Genomic DNA, 17,278 nt, shown 5'->3' with positions numbered 1-17,278 from the left:
CCCCCCCCCCCCCCACAGCACCGGACGGGATCCTCCAACCGATTTCGGCCAAGGATCCGTTGTGTCGAGCTGGAGTCTGCACCAGTTATTTGACCGCCTGCGGCGATAAGGTGTCTTGTTGCGTTAATGAGAGCTCTTGCGCCGATCCGGGGCTAAATGCCCGGGTCAGAGAGCCTCCGCCGTTAAGCACGCGGTTAATGCGTGAGTGGTCATTCTAAGCGCTTTCGTATCGACCAGGGAACACCGCCCCTCCATCGCCAGCATTGCGCCTGTGCTCTTACGGGATGGCCACTTGGTAACTCACCGGAAAAAATATGCCCTTTAGTGCTCTACCCACTGTGCCCCTTGCCTGGAAATGTAAAGGCTTTCCTTAGTGCTCAACAGGGCGGATCAAAATGAGGTCAAAATGAAAAAGGCCAACACAAACGAGTGCGTCCATCCTTGTTCAGAGCCAACTTGTGAAACAAACTTCATAAAAAGTTTCAAGCCTGCGCTCGCAATCCTGGAAACCAGGCCACCGATGGCTGGGCTGTAGTTTCCACCAAAGCAATCCGCGTTGGCCGCTGCATGTAACACCGGTTGGCGGGCACCTGGCACGCGAGCATGGCCGTCGTGAAAGAATGCTTCCGGAAGCTTTTTTCAAAATTAGTCGGAACCATTGACAAATTGGGCCAGGCATATATTTTAAGCATTTTATTTTGATATACCCTCTAAAAACGACAGAAACAAAACAGGTAGAGACTATATTAACGTCTGGTTCCACCAACAAGGTCCAGCGCCCGTTCACGGTGCAGTAATGCTAATCCGTTCCTCTTGCATATTAAAATGCAAAAGTGAAACATACTTTCGCACTACCTTTGAAATGCACGAATTGATATCCTAAAAAGTTCAAACGTACTTCTTTTAAAATCGTTATTATTTTCGTCCTCCCGCTGGCCGCTGTCTCATGTGAACCGCGGACAAAGCTGCGCGGCCTAGAGAGGCTGCATAGCCGAGCGCTGGGTTTTTGTGCCGAGACTTGCGAGCGCACGTGGTTAAAACTGTTATGTAATTTTTCCAATGCCCGATTCTGGACAACGGTGGAACATCTTCAGACGAGCATGGATTAGCCATGTGAATACAAATTTATGACCCCTATTTTAAGCCATAATCTACGCTCACTGCCAACTACTTCCACAAAACTCTGTGCAACGAGAGAAATTTCGGCGCAGTCCCTGAGTGTTTTCGTCCTAGAAAATGTCCAATGAACCACTGCACAATAAACAGCGCCGACAGTTTATAACATGCAATCATTTAACGGCCGGATCCTTCAATTTAGTTGCGTCAAAATCTAACGAGACTTGTATATTTTGGTGGCTTCTGGCTTCCGTTTCAGTTAGACGGATATCGAAAATACAGCGAAGGAAATCGTGCCCCTTAAAACCAAGTGGGCAATATGTTTTTTAGGGGGGCGGGAACGGGGGGGGGCTTTCATAAGGAGGAGCTCTTTGCCAGCCCCCATCTTACTCTGACTGGTTGCGCCCCTGCGTGGGCGAGTTCGATAAGCGTCGAGCAGGCGTACAAAATCGTATGGCCATTGAAGATTGAGCTCAACTGGCAGCGTTGTTGCAATCAACCTTTGGTGCATATGCCATTGCCACGACGGGGGCTTCACTTGCCACACATTCGAATGTGAGCAAGTGGGGGTCGCTTTTCTTTCAGAGGCACAGCAAATTTGAACAGTTACCCCCAGGGAGAACAGCAGGCTGGCAATGCGTGTTTTTTAACGAGCGGGAAAAAGCATTCTCAACAGGAGGGCATCTATCTATGCGTATTTAGAAGAGGGTTGAACGCCATGTGCTGAACCGATTCATTTACATTAACTGAAACGCACATGTTTTATCGGTCACATTTTGGTTCGTCGAGAACCTGCGTGTGAACGGGTTGTGGTAGGTGCATTTTTGAGGGACGCTTTATTCTTGTAAATGCAGTAATGAATGCATCACAAATTACATGACCACATGCTGGTAAATTACGCGCAGATTTCCTGACCAGTATGTTAAGGAAAAGTGCAATTGCACTGATTCAGCATAAAAAAACAGACGCATTCATAAGAAGTTGGTGCAGTCTGCCAAGCTTCCATACGTATTACTGTGGCTGCGTACATGAGCTTGTGAAAATATTGTAGCAGGTGAAAGTTATGTATATATATATATATATATATAATATATAATATATATATATATATATATATATGCGTGTCTGTGCGTGTCGTGCGTGCGGTGTGTGTGTGGTGTGTGTCGTTGCCGTGCGTGGCGTTGCGTGCGTGCGTGCGTGCGTGGCGTGCGTGCGTTGGTGTGCGTATGTGTGTGTGTGTGTGTGTGGGTGTGTGTGTGTGTGTGGGTGGTGTGCTGTGTGTGTGTGTGTGTGTGTGTGTGTGTGTGTGTGTGTGTGGTGTGTGTGTGTGTGTGTGTGTGTGTGTGTGTGTGTGTGTGTGTGTGTGGGTGTGTGTGTGTGTGGTGTGTGTGTGTGTGGTGTGTGTGTGTGTGTGTGTGTGTGTGTGTTTGTTTGTGTGTGTGTGTGTGTGTGTGTAATATAGTCCAAGATAAAAAGAGATGGAATAGGCGAAGTTTTTCGTGCTCGTCCCTTTCTGGCGACTTACACCACTTCGCTTGCCCAATCCTTTTAAGCAATCGTTACCCATACCAGAGAGTAAAGTTCAGCATCCGCTTTCCATGTTCAGATCGGTTATTGTCATTGCACACGTGTTTGCATTTTCCGTCCAACATCAAGTAACATACAGGCTGTGAAAAAACATCAGACAAGCATTTCCCCCTTCCCATTTACCTTTTTTGATTTTTGGATGCGTCATGAGGAGTTTTCAAAAACAAATGTACGGAACTACACTCCCTGTGCTAGCTGCTTTGATTCAGAACGCCACCTGGTGCGGCGCGAAAGGTTCGAAAGGTGTCTCTTAGGGGGGAATGTTTCACGTTGAAGGCATTGAATCAGGCGCTAGATATCATGAAAATTGGCTCGCTTGTAACTATTGGTACGCTTTTAAGTGGAAAATTACTGATTTAGACAACAGTTTTTTCCTATTTAGCAAACGAGCTCCGCGATACGTCGAGTTATGGTGTCATCGCAACTTGCACAACATTGATTGACAGCCAAACTGACTGTCCATGCATATAAAAATCGCGCTCACGCACGCCAATATGAACGACTAACCATTTTGTTTTTCTTGGCTTGATCTTGGCTTGTGGAATGACAGAACTTAAAAGACGTCATTATGACGTCATGAATATCAAGATGACCTTGAAATACTCTTCCAGAAGTAGTCCCCCATCAAGTCTCATCATCTGCAAAATAGCCTACCCATTCGTCGGAACAGGCTCCCCATGACCGCAAAGCGCGCGTATCGAATTATTTGTGGCGTGATTGTAGCAGAAAGCGGCGCGAGTATTTTTCCAATGTGTTCAGTCTAGACATGCAAAGAAACGTTACAAAATTCCCAAAAGCATTGAACGGCCACGTTATATGTGATATGATATGCTATATATATATATATATATATATATATATATATATATATATATACTCGCAATCATCATCTGCTTCGCTCCTGTCTTTGTGACGTCAGGTTAATGTTGGCTACAAATTGCTGCCACCATTTTTTCACGCGTTACATCTTGGATGTTACATTTGCATGGCCTTGCGATGGGCGTAAACAAACCGCAGGAAGTCCCTGACGAGTCGCCTACTGATTTCCGGCCCACATATTGCGCATAAACTGTGACCTTTTCATCATATGCCTTTACTTGCGTTCTAAATAAACTTCGACAATACCGATGATGGAACAAGACGCGGCGGAAACTGATGTGATGCTGCATATATGGTATGGCGAATGAGAAGGGGTCTCGATTTTGCACGATTTGCAGCGGCACAGCTCGGACTTGATTTAAGGGGAGGGCCCGGAATTCGGTGGCTGAGTACGCACCACGCTGGTCTTTAATTTCTTTCTTTAGCCATATATGGCGGAAACAGAACACAAGATCCATGCTTAATAGGCGCCCCCTCCCGTCTTTGCTGCGTCTCCGTCGATTCGTATAAGTACCGTGGACTGAAGGACTCGCATCCTTCTCAAACTTGGGGAGGCAGTCAAAGACATTCATCTGCACCATCAGTGTCGCCCTGATATATTTGGGGCTCGTTTCAATTCCTGTGAATCGGGAGTACAAGCGCCGAGACTACCAGCCCCCCAACCCCTACCCTGTACTAGATTTGGGGCACTTGTTATTATGTATGTGACAAACCTTGACGGTTAAAAATTCCAGCCCACATGAAATAAAGATTCAGAGCATACGGTTTGACACGGGAGGTACAGGAAAAAATTGCGAGTGCTGTGGTGCGTCATCGATTTTCAGTGCGTTTCTATGTTGTGCGCCACTCCCATTGTGATATCCTGCGTATGCCCCCGCTTTGAATTGATCTACTACAGGTGGTGCCAATGGATTTACCTTAGGATTAGGAATTACCTTAGGTGGTGTCGATGGCGTCCTGAGGGATTTTGAATGTTGGCTGTTAGCATTTACACCCTCTTGGTCACATGCTGGCAGAGCCATTCGCCGCCAAAGTCTACCAAACAACTGTTCCCCCGGAGCCGTCCAGCCGTCGCCGTCCAGAGCAGGCCCGCGCGGGACGGCCGGTCCGGTCGCACAGCGCGGTCAGCTGAGCGCGCCGTCAGCTGACTCCCGGCCGGGCGGCCGCCCGTGCAGGCGCGGCCTCCAGTCACGCCGCGCTCCCTGCCCGCAGACCGCTGGCAGCCGCGCAGGTGGGAGCAGTGTCCGGGTGGGCCGCGCGCACCGCACCTTCAGCTCGCCTCCTGTCCCGGCCGCCGCGCCGCCGCCGCCGCCGCCGGCAGCCCGCCGGCAGCCATGAGCGCGCCGCCGCCGCCATCGCCGGGCGGCCCGCCCCAGGCCAGCTCGCCGGGCGCCGTCGCCGGCCGAGTCGCCGTCTCTGGAGCGGCCACCAAGTGCGAGTGGGCTTCTCGGAGCCGGCGTCGCCGTCGCTGGCGCGCCGGCCGGACGGCACGCCGCTGCGCTCCGAGCGCAGCCCGACGCCGACGGGGCCGACGCGGCCGCCGGTGCGACCCGGCTCGACCGCCTCCACGCCCAGCCCGACCGTCTCGGTCACTTCGTTCGACGGCGTGCCGAGCTGGGCGCACCGGGCCGAGGTGTGGGCGCCCGGCGCGCCCGGCTCCTCCGCCGGCGATCCGCAGCATAAGCAGTCGTCGCAGTTCGACGCGCACATTCATCAGCTCAGAGGTGAGTGATGGCGGCGACTGTCGGTTGCGCTGGGCCGTGCGTGCAATCCATTTCGCCCCCCCCCCCCTCCCACCTCAACCCCTCTACTCAGCTGTGCACGGTTTTGGCATTGAAAATGGCACCCACTTAATCCAAACACGCGACGTGAGTCGAAACATTTAAAAAGCAGAGATGGCGACAGTGGGAGACCGGCAGCTGGTTACGGCTCCTCCCTCGGTAGTTACACAGGCGCGCCTCAGAAGATGCGGGAGCGGCAGGCTGTAGGTCTGACGGGGCCGTGCTGCGGTACTAGACCCTGGAAGCTCGAGGCGCGTGCGCCTGTACACTGAGTACGCGGGGCTGCGGCGGCCTGCTAGCCGGCGTGTCAGCCGCGGCCGGGGCGTCCCGCAGCGCCGCGCCGCGCCGCGCTGCAAGTCACCCCGCGCCGGGCTGGCGGCGGTGTCACGTGGGCGGCGGCCCGGCGCCGGCCGCCGCACCGTCGCCGTACGGCCGCCGGGCCTGCGCCGTAAGCGGCCGTGCCGGCCGGCCGCTGGCCGCTGGCCGCTGGCTTCCCAGCGAGGTATCTGGAAATTCAATATTTTGAATGGAAATGACGTCTTTCATGGATGATCTTGGGTGTTGCACTGTACTCCGATCATACATTTCTGTTTTGAAGTCATGGCTATGTTTTCAATATTCCGCCTTTTCTGTCTCCTTCGGGCTTCCGCGAAGACATTCGAGTCTATATGGTACTTGATGGCTCCATGGGGGCGCACCGGCCGGGCGGCGGTGCAGTTCGCACTGCTCAGAACAGCGACCCGGCCTGTCGGCGCCACCGGCCGGCAAGACGCTATCGCCCCCGAGCATATCTCGTCCGGGGTGGGCCCGAAACGAACGTGCCCATCTCGTACGTGTCACGCGCGATAGCGGCGTATGTGAGTATGGAGATCTACGACGGCCGCGTTTGACGTAAATGCTTCGAAGATTGGGTGTGGAATGTACACAGACATATTTGCCTTATCTCAGCGTTGTTAGGTCCCACGCGTTGTTGGTATTTAACGACGTGCTTCGCTGTATTCACTCGTGGCTGATTTCCGACAGACGACAATGTGACCAGAATACAGAAACGCTAAAACCCTGCGAGACGGAGTGTGATAACAGCAGGCAGCTCCGTGTGCATCTAGGGAGTCTGGTAATTGCAGCAATAGATTTACATTAATTTTACCACCGCTCGGTTAGGTACGAAATCGCACGCTTCTGCTATCATGACACTTCAGGCATACATCGCATGTAAAGCATCACGACTACGGCGCTACATACTTCATACACAACGTCACACAGCACACCTGCGGTGCCAGTAGCGCCTCTGGCTGGCCGACACCTATCATCTGGGTGCTCGATCGGTGTCGGCTGGCCCATGTCCCGCGCCCGGCCGCTCGTGATAGCTTCCACGCCGCATTACCGTGCGCTGGCCGGCCGCGGCCACTTCTCTAACCGCGCCCGAACCGCAGCAGCCACACTGGCCAGCTTTACGAGCGGCATTTATGGCAGAGGCGCGGCGGCGATGAGGGCCGCTGCACAAGGTCAGCATGTGCGCGGCGCTGGGCTCAAGGTGACGGCCGCCGGCGCACCGGTCCCGAACCGCCGCGGGCGAACGCCCCCTCCCCGGACCAGCGGGACCCCGCGCTGCTCCGGCCGGCGGGCGGCCCGAGGGGCGCCGACCGGACGCCGCCGCGGGCCGTGCCGTCGGCCGTTGCGGCACGATTCGGCGGCGCCGCGGCTTTGGGCCGCTGCTGGGGTGACTTGAGGGTTCCCAGAGGCAGCGGCGCTACGTCGGCGTTTTCAGGAGGCCGGTTCCACGAACCGGGGCCCGGCCGCCGCTGCAGCAGCGCCCTGGTGCACTTCCGGGCTGCGAGGTCACATTTTATGCATTGGTTTGGTGCCCCGAGCCAATGAGCGCGTGTGACCTCAGCAGCGGCTTCGATCGCGTGGTTCCGTCGAAGGTATTTTCCGGTAAACGTTAGGTGATTAGCATCGGCCCGTGTGGTCGATCCTTGCTAAGCTGATGCCTACTTCATTCACGTGAACTCGACCCCCAGCGTGCGGATGTGAAACGCTAATGATGTAAGTGGTCATATTAATCCGTAAATAAGCGAGGATTGAACATCTCGTCTCCCGGAATTGGGCCTTCGTCAGCCCTGCAGGGCAGGAGTATTGGTGGAGCAATCTTATGCAAGCGCAGTTGCACACACAGTGGGGTTAGCTTGGCGACGCTCCCTTCCAAACTTAGTTGAATGGTGAAATGGGTATAACAACCGCCCCCCTGCCCGACCCCCTGATGTGGTCGGCTATCTGGAAGTGCTATGAAATGAATCAATGTTGCGTACCCCTAGATTTTGTTCACATTGTCCGGCCTGAGCATGAAAAGCATGCGATACATTTTTTTTTTTCAACCGACGTTAGACAATGCGCGGTCCAGACGAGCATTGCCTAACGGCAAGCGGAGTTTTGTTTCCGTTTCCTCTCTCCCCGGAGTGTCTCAGGGCGCGGCTGGGCTCGCACGTCGGCGGTCCGGGGCCGTGAGTCGGCACGGCTGTGCGGTACTCGGCACGCCCGGTGCGCCGGGTCGGACAGTGACCGTGTTGAGCGCTGATCGAACCAGCCCGCTTCATGTCGGACCGGGCTGCCGACGTCACCGCGCTGGCGCTCGCCTGCATCGTGTCTACAGATGTGACCTGATACGAGATGTCCTCCGATGCTGGAGCTGTGCGAGCCCCTCCCCTCTCCTCCGGGTTGCCAGGCGATGGCCGGTTCATGTGGGTCAGCCTGCCGGGCGTGAAGAGATGGGCCGGCGCCTGGTGCCGCGCCGCCCGTCCGTGCGCCTGGCCCCGGGCTCGTGTGTGTGGCTGGTCCCCGCCCACGGCCGCGTGCAACGTAAACCGGGGGCCATGTGATGCATGTCATGATGCATGCTTGTCAGGCCAGACCGATACTGGTGCGGTCTCGCCTACATGGCCTGGACCCATCTACACGGACGGAGGGGTGCTACTGAGTTCGCTAGCTCCTGTCGGGAGGCGCCCTGGCTCTCGACGGATTTGATGTGATGGCATTGTTTGTGCGCCACAGCCTTCACCCGGAGTTTGCCTACGTACGTGTACGAACTGTGTGTGTGTGTCTACGTGTGTCTAACCCTGTGTGCTGCTCTGAGGAGTGCTGAATTGTTGTTTGGTTTAAGAAGCTGACGAAACCCTCGCAGCTGGCGACCACTGGCCAGCAGTTTTATCGCGCCAGATGTGTGCCACCGATGAAGCCATCGGCACTGTCTGCGAGTTGTTATGATTTCGCACCAAATTGGAACGGCCATTCCCACAATTTACATTTGCTAAGAGCAAAGGTTCTGTAGGATGAAGTCATCTTCCCATCTTGCCCATTATTTCTTTGCATTCTGGTTACGAGCAAGGTTATTCTAACAGCGCTTTGACAGTCGTGGGTAAACAGCACGATCCATGACGTACGTACAATAATGACGTGTGACGTACACTAATGACGATCCATGACGTACCATAATGTACGGTCCGTAGTGTCACCATGACGCTGAAATTCTGGCATTGATATCACAAGGAACAGTAAAGACACTTGGGGGTGAACCCCGACTCCTTCCTTCGCTAAAACATCACCTGAAAGTCTATTTCACAGCCTCTTCGAAACCGAGGTAGCTTTAGTCAAAGACTGGATAGAAGATGTGCTACTGGCAACAGATAGTGAGGCATTTTGCTTGTTTCTCACTGGTGGTGCACCGCGATCCCGCAGCGCGCTCGTGACTCCACTGACTTTCCCTGCCACGGCGACGCCACGTGTCAGCGGTACTTGGGCAGGAGCCGAGCTCAAACAGGTCTGGCTGCCACTTTTCCCTGCCTTTCGATCGGGCGAGGAAATCAGTCGCGCCCGCCCGCCGACCCACACGGCAACTTATGCGAGGTATCCAGGCCGCGTCGCTGGTCCCGACTGCCGCTAATACGCGGTTCGGCTGGGCCTGATGCAACCGCACGAACCCAGTTCAGTGCGGCCGAGCGGCGCGGATTCTCGGCACGGATGGCAGGGGTCGTGTTCGGACATCGACAGCGCCGCTCTGGGAGGCGGTTCGGGCGGCAGGGGTCGGCTCGGACGACCGGAATGGCACGCGACACGCAGCGCGCGGCGCCTGTCGTCGGTCACCGGCCGCTCCCCTCCCAGCGTGACCTTTCTGTGACGGGTGCTGTCGGCAGCCGGCGGCGGCGGCTCGTTCACGGCTTCCCAGCGCCGGCGATCTTTTGACGATGCTCCTGGCTGGCGTTCTGGCTTTTTTTCTGGCTGATGACGCCCTCACTTGTGTCGCATTCCTGTTGCAGACCACTTCGTGATACTACCAAGGTCACGTAAAAGACACTACTACCATTACAGGCGACCCAGCGCTGTGTTGGAAAAATATGTCGGGCCTGTGTGTTGGAGAGCCGCTCATGAACCAGTTGCACCTTTAAAAGGAGATCTATTGTGTTATCACTTCGAAAGGCAAAGTTACGTAGTCAAGCAATCTGGTCTCAGCTGAAATTCAAAGTTGATTTGCGCGAGGGTGACTTCTGAAAGATCGGAAAGCTTTTCAAAATTCGACTGACGGTTTGAACCGATGTTTCAGGTTCCATTGTTCGGTGCCTCTGCCTCCAACGCATGCTTAGTTCAGGTGCTGTAGCGACGGCAACAACCACGCTCGAACGCTCGCTGTTGTTTGCCGCAAAATGAATATTTTGAAAATAGCTTGGTGCCCCAAGCACGAAGGTGGCACGCCGCATATTTCCTGAACTTTGGCCGGCAGAAAATGGTTTGGCTTTTTAGCACAATGGGGGTGTTGCTGCTCGTGTTGTGTGTAGTCCATTGGTCAGCCACATTCAGTAAGTGCCTTGGCGTTGGTGAAACAACAGCCGGCTTGTCCAGGTCACTGCCCTCTGGCCTTGTCCCGTGGCAACCAAGATCGTGTGCAATCACTCTGAAAACTGCCGTGCTGCAGAGGAAAATGTAGTCGGGAAGGTTTGCTTGGCTGCTGGGTGTTCTTAAGCTCGGCGATTGCTGTGCATCTGGACCCACATTCCATTCGTGCATTGCATAACTGGACCAGGCGTGCCCTGCCCGAGGTCTGGATATTCAATGCATAGAACCTGCGACCGCGCCCTGGGCAGGGGTCCACATCATATATTTGCTGCTCCATTATTTGTCACCGAAGCGTGATAATAATCACGGGCCATGTGTGTTTTCCTTGACAGCAAATACAGGCGTAAACTTCGTGAACAAGGTTCTCTTGGGACCAAACGTACACAGTAACGAGAATGAGAAAATTTGCACCTTTGTTGTGAATGTATTGCGTCGATAAAGGGCTAAATAAAGTAACGTAACGGTCCCTTGTATTTGGCTGCACGTGGATAGGGTTTATGTGAGTGTTGCGTATGAATAACCAACATATGTGGTCTTTTCAGATGAGCAGGAGCGAATGCAAAAGAAAACATTCCTGAACTGGATCAATTCTCACCTAAGAAACGTAAGTCATTTGCGGTTGCAAGTGTTGCAGCGTAAACGAAGCCCCGCACGTGACTACACGCGGCGACAGTCGAGGGAGCGAGGGGGCTAGTGGCGCCCTCTGCTAGCTCGCCGCACCGAGATATCTGGGTCAATGTGTCTCTCCTGTTCGTGCAATCTGATGACAATAATTTGTGATGGAGCCGTGCTGCAGACAGTCATGCAGCCAAGAAGTGGAGTTTAAGAGAGGTATCTGATCCGGCCGCAATGTTGCATGACGTCGATGGCTCTCAAGGGCCCCCTGGGTCAGACGTTGCTGCGGTTCTCATTTACCCTCCCTAACAAGCCATTTTCTCCATCAATTCTTCTCAGGAGACCGCAAGGGGGGGGGGGGGGCATGCCCACTTCGCGTGGGATATGTCTCGTTGCGATCGTAATTGGCCAGTGAGGAAAACTGTTTCAATTATCTGCGGATAGACGGCGCTCTTTTCCGTCGCACCGCGAAAGCTACACGTTTTCGAAGAATGGCCGTGAAAAAATCGTTTCTGAGCCCGATGTTTAGAATGCTGCAACACGCTTCCCTCACTGATTTATTTTCCATTAGAATCTTTCCCTTTACACCGTGATATTTGTACTAGGTGTCAGCCAAAGCACGTGCCATATGCAAGGATAATGTGACGTAGTGGCATTTCCAACACGACAGCATTTCTGTCTGGAACGTTACAGCTGAAGGCTAGGAAAATTTGAAATGCCGTATTGGGGTTCCAAAACCGCTTGTTTGAATAAAAGTGTTATGCTCATTCGAGGAGAACTAGAATTAGAGAACCTCTCATGTTGGCTCTGCACCCTCGAGCGTGGCTTGTGACTTGTGCTTCAGTCGGTTCGGATCATCAGCGAAACCGTCTCTCAGCCCAGTCAGTCACATATGCACCTATTTTGGTGTAATTGGAGAAACGCCGCTGAGGCATCAATAATCGATTATTCATGTTATACATGAGATTGCTGCGACCTTGGCGAGGTCGACGGCGCTCCGTCGCGCTACCAGGCTGACGTAACCTTGGCGGCACGTCGGGGCTCGGGCACGTGCGGATTTGCGCTGGCCAGCCGAGGTCTGGCCGAATATTTAAAAAGCAGAGCATCCGGGTCGCTGTCATCCAGGAACTGACCAGCAGCGTGCCCCGCGTGACCTCAGCGGCGGGGCGAGCGGCCGAGGCGGGCTTCAGTGTGCCGGCCGGGGCGTCCGGGCCGCCCGGGGCGCTGTTGTTTGTGCGCGCGGCGGCGGCGGCGGCCGCGGCGGCCGCGGCCGCGGCCGCGCCGGACGCGTCACGCCCCGCTCCCTGCCGCGCATCTGACGGCCGCACAGCCGCCGACATGCCGCCGCGCACCGGCCGCGCGGCCGCCCGCAAACCAATTACCGTCAGCAGGAACAACAGACACGATTTAATGCGGTTGGCGCAGCCATGAAGTCGGCCGCCGGCGGCACGGTCATCTTCGTGTCGATCACGTCAGTGGCGTTGCTAGGATTTCACCCAGGAGAGGGCCAAACGGGCTCAAAAGGGCCCTTTCAGCCAGGGAGACGTCTTTCTCAATCGGGGAGCATTGTGATACCCGGTATGCTACAATGATGCCTCAGGGTCCGTATTTATGTTTTAGTGGCTTACGGACATATTTAACTGCCTGAAACTGCTGGGCCTTGGATCCCAGGGGACCCCGCTAGCTCCAGGAGAGAAGAGCATGGCTTCCATGATCCCTTTGGCCACGCGACCGATTCCCCTGTAGTCGAATTGACAGAGTGGCATGTGACTTCTTGAAGTGCACAGCGGCTTGGCCTGTTCATGGCAATTATCTGGTATAATCGATGTTCACTTAGCGGTACACAGACAGTTCACATTCCACAAGTGGTGCAACATCATTTCACGTCGCCCCACTTCGTCCGTTTCCCACCGCTCCCATCCGGCACGTCTGACGTCATCCCCGCGGCGGCTGACGTCACCCTCGCGCCGACCGTCACGCCTACCGCAGGCCCGATCCGTCCGGCGCAGCGGCGATTCAAACCGAGGGCGCCGTGCCGCTCCTCCGATCCGTCCGGCGCAGCGGCGATTCAAACCGAGGGCACCGTGCCGCTCCTCCGATCCGTCCGGCACAGCGGCGATTCAGACCGAGGGCGCCATGCCGCGCCTCCATTTGCGCCAATGGCCGTGCACCTACAGGAGGCAGCTGTGGTCGCTCGCCCCGCGCGCCAAAACGCCCACGTCCCGCGCGGCAGTGACGGCTGGGAGGAAGGGGGGGGGGTGGGGGTGTAAGGCCGCACCTTCCTGTGTGGAGCACGGCAGGCCGGCCGTCTATAGCGCCTACTGTTGCCCGCTGCCTGCCGGATGCTGAATGCTACAGTATAGAGGTTTACACCTGCATTGTAGGCCTTGGTGCTGCGGCTTGCCGGCAGCGGCAGACGAGCCGCGCCAGAAGGCAGTCTTGTGCGGTGCCGGGGAGACATACCGGCTCAGGTGCCGTTCAGAGAACAGCTCGCTCTCCGCGCGCTTGGAGCCGGCACCGGGGGCGGGCCACTGGCCTTCGTGCTTGCAAAGCGGCTTATCCGGTGGCTTTGCAGTGGCTTCCAATGCAGGGATTTGCGTCCAATCTCTCGTCAGGCGAAAAACGGGTTAGCTCGTTCGTATCGGCCATGTATGTACCGATAGGCTGTGAGGTTTTCGTGAAAGTCTGCCAGACTCTTTTACCGAGAAACGCACTCGGCTTCATACACCAGGCCGGTTCTGAAACCGGTCGGGGTAGTGATGTCAGGCTCCGCCGGCTTCTCGCAATCATATGATCGACTGTGTGTACATGCCGAGGGTGAACTGAGCACGACAATGCTCGCAGCGCACCGTCAAAGAAGCTGAAAGAAAATGGACCCAGCGGGTGTCCAGCAGGCTAAATGGCCAGTGTTTCTCCATCTAACCAACCATTCATTCGGGCTGTGACCTCCCGCCTCGCCCCCTCCCTCGGCGCGTGATTGGGGGTGTACGTCGCATAATGTTGTGTGCGCCGTCTGCCCCGATCGCCAGCGCTAACTGCGTCTGACTCTGCCGACAGCACAAGCCGCCGATGCAGATGACCAACCTGATTGACGACCTGAAGGACAGCACGCGCCTGCTGGCCCTGCTGAACGTCCTCTCCGGGGAGGATCTGGTGGGTGTTGGGCCGACCCGCCCTGACGCGGCGCTGGTGCCCGTCACTCTGACAGCCAAGAGTGAGAACATTCATTGGTGCGGGTGACTGCACAGGCCGTGTCGTTTCAGCGCCGCTTGCGGCCGCTGTCATGTCGATGGTCAGCGAAAAACGCACCGGTCGAGTATTGAACCCTGGACCTATTGGTCACGGTGCCGGATCGGTTAGACCACGCAGCCCCGCCGCTGCCGGTGTTTAGGCGAAGGGCGACTTCGTGTTGTGTGGTCGTTTATGGTTTGTTCTATTCGCGTCATGCTGGATTCTGGTGTGTTGGTCTTTTGTGCGTGATGGTTTTAACTTAACACTAAACACTAAATCCTCCGAGCGGGTCCTTGACGATGACTTTGGCTCGTATTGACCGACCTCTCTGCTTCTGGCACCGGGAGGCCCAACCGTGACACGCGAAAAGTGCTCGTATGACTGGTGACGCTCGGTGCTAATGCGCCAGCATGACCACCCAAGTGACGCAGAAGGTCGTTGGGACCGACTGCTTTTTAGTCCCCGCTCTGACAACTAGCAGACCCGGGCTCGGTGCTCTTTCCGCCGGTCATCGCTGAAGAGCTCATCTCCCCACCCACGCGCTGACATCACCCGCCCAGACCTGCGGCTCGATTTACATGTCGCGAAGGCCGCGCTTTCTGTGTGGAGTGCTGAGCAACTACCGGATGTAGCGGAGCCGTTGGCGTGTGTTAGCCCCCTCTCAGCGGCGGTGACATGCGCTGTCGCTTCCCCAGCCGGTGGAGAGGAGCCGGGTGCTGCGAACGCCGCACTTCCTCAGCAACGCCAACACGGCGCTGCGCTTCCTGCAGAGCCGACACGTGAGTGGCCGCGGCGCAGGCGGCGCTGGCGGCGCTGGCTCGTCCGCTGGCGGCCCTGGCGGCTGTCCGGGAGGAGGGCCCGGTCCCGGCCGCTGGCGTGGGCGCATGCTGCGGTGATTGATGGTCCTCTTGCGGCGTGGTAACACCGCGTGAAAATGGGATGGAGCAGGTTAGCGTGCATGGATATGGGGAGGGGGGGGGGGGGAGATCGGAGGACTGGAGTAGTTTTTGCTTGAAGGTAAAACAGAGCTGCTGCGAAGCCTTACGAGGCGCGGAGGATTAGCCCCGGTTGGCCGTACTGGTGGAGAGCCCGGCCCGCCGCGCCCCTGGTCCGGAGCGGCTGCACGCTCGGCTGCCGTGTGAAAGCCGGGAAGTACGCCCCCGGCCGCCCACGTGGTGCGGCCGGCCGTAGAGCCGGCCGGGTGTGACGTCACCCACCACGGCAGGCACAGGAGTGGCTGCTGCTGGTGCAAGGTCGACTCCTGGGTATGCTACGGGCAGGTCTAGACGGTAGGGGCCGATTAGACCGTGCCCCCAAGACCGCGGAAAAGCGTGACTTCTCATGTTTGAGCTAGCTTCGCGTAGATGGCAGCGAATCCGGAACTGCCTCCCGCCGTCATGTGCCGGATCCGGCCCTGGCTGTACTCGCATCAGGGGCTACCGAGAAAACGTGCATCGCTGGAATGGTGTCGTTTCTTTACACAGAGACAGGCATGTGGGGAATACTGGGACCGGAAAGCAGGGTACTGTGTAGGTGGGTGCGTGTTAGCCGACTGATGTCTACAGTAGCCCTTAATTAAGTAACCGCGCAGCGCGTCAAAAGCTTGTCGCATCTAGGCTGACTACATTACAAAAGCCTTACGTACTTCAGGACGGTTGTTGCAATTGAAATCACCAATCTTTTCGACCTTCAGTTATCGCTGCTGCTGTTCTTGGTTTGTGCCGCGAAAGTTACCGGCGAAATACGCTCACAAATGTACGTCACAATGACCACTATTATAGTATGCCCCTCGTTCTGTTGTTGACACACTTGAAAAGGCACGGATGCTCCGTTCAAACAGCTTCCTCAAACAAAAACAAACAGTCCGATGTGAGACGGTCAGCCCGCGGTCGCCCGCTCCGCCGGTGGACCGACCCGGTACGTGACGGCCGCTGAGGCGCGGACCACCGGGGCCCGTTTGACACCCCTCCGGCGCCAAGGTCACGAGGGCAGACCCTCTGAGAGCGGGGCGGCTGTTTGTTCTGCTGTCCTGTCGGGAGGAGCGCGTCACGTGCGCCGCTCCTGGCCGGCCGCCGACGTGCGCGGCGCTCGGACCACGCGAGCCGGCCGGGGATGGATCGTCGCCCGCCCAGGTACCGCCTGAGCAAACAGCGCGTGACAACGGGATTGGACGGCGGCGGGCGGCGGGGGGGGGGGGGGGGGGGGCGCACCGCCGCCGCCGGCACGCCGCGGTTGCGTGCCGGCTGCCGGTGACGTCACACGGACGTGGTGCAGCGCTGCGGCCGAGTGCATAGTTTGAGCGCCGCGTTCTCCCGTGTGAAGCGGCAGCCATGACACATGAGAGGGCCTGCCGGCGGTCGCAGGTGGATGTGGGCGTTCGCCCGGCGGCTGGAGCGCACACTTGGTTGTCGGGGACAGTCTGCCGCCAGGTTCATTCAAACTCGTGGAATGAATGGGTAGACAGCGGTAGCGTTTTACTAGTCGCTCGTTTGTGGATGTTTTGTTGACCGTGTGGGCGGTGCCGTGGCCAGAGGCCGTGTCTCGTGACAGCGCCAGCCCTCTGCCCCCGCCCCCCCCCCCCCCCCCGCCTCAGCCTGGCTGGCGGTCGGGGCGGCGGACAGATAGGAGCCCGCGTGGGCGTGACACTCGGCGCTCGGTATTTTCCTTCCGGGGATTATCCGGGTGTGAGGGTTGGCTGCACCCGAGCTGCGGACGCGGCGCGCTCGGGCCGTGCCAGAGCCGTGAGCGAGCGATGTCGCCTGCCGCAGATAAACTGGTCAACATCAACCCGTCGGACATCGTGGACGGCCGGCCGCCGGTCATCCTCGGCCTCGTCTGGACCATCATCCTGCACTTCCAGGTCTGCCAGCGATGCATTCTCCGGCGTATAGGCGGGTTTGGAGGCTGGAAGTCGGGCGGGCCCGCTTGACAGGCTCTCATGGGGGCGTAGAACCGGTGCCCGCTTTCATACCGCTCTTGCCTTACCTCCGAGATGATGTCACCGTATGCAAACGATACTCGGCTGTGCTGTCGTGCCATGTCCGACCTGGTCCTTGAGCAGCGAGAGCGGAAGGCTTTCGTCAGCGAGAGCGTCGGCATGGAAAACTGAAGTTGCGCTGTGGGGAGTGAGGAACGTAATTTGGGTTGTCATTTGATCGGGAGCAAAGTGCTAAGTGCTCCATGCG

At 56.8% G+C, this 17,278-nt stretch overlaps 1 protein-coding gene across 1 annotated transcript in view; it reads left to right on the top strand.

Annotated features, from left to right (window-relative positions):
• The window catches only part of LOC119101211 (spectrin beta chain, non-erythrocytic 2-like), a 19,099-nt gene extending 2,261 nt beyond the window's left edge, over positions 1–16,838 (top strand). Inside the window, exons 3-9 of the mRNA XM_037224507.1 lie at positions 4,795–4,813; positions 5,016–5,306; positions 10,790–10,851; positions 13,920–14,015; positions 14,789–14,872; positions 15,319–15,346; positions 16,831–16,838. Coding sequence (XP_037080402.1) covers positions 4,795–4,813; positions 5,016–5,306; positions 10,790–10,851; positions 13,920–14,015; positions 14,789–14,872; positions 15,319–15,346; positions 16,831–16,838 — 588 coding nt within the window. The remainder of the gene's footprint in view (positions 1–4,794; positions 4,814–5,015; positions 5,307–10,789; positions 10,852–13,919; positions 14,016–14,788; positions 14,873–15,318; positions 15,347–16,830) is intronic.
• The last annotated feature ends 440 nt before the right edge of the window (positions 16,839–17,278 follow it).

Source organism: Pollicipes pollicipes, unplaced genomic scaffold (genome assembly GCF_011947565.3).
Source record: "Pollicipes pollicipes isolate AB1234 unplaced genomic scaffold, Ppol_2.1 Scaffold_2555;HRSCAF=2994_pilon_pilon_pilon, whole genome shotgun sequence".
NCBI classification, from domain to species: Eukaryota; Metazoa; Arthropoda; class Thecostraca; order Pollicipedomorpha; family Pollicipedidae; genus Pollicipes; species Pollicipes pollicipes.
Note: the sequence above shows the minus strand (reverse complement) of the source record. Positions and strands in the feature narration are given on the sequence as shown.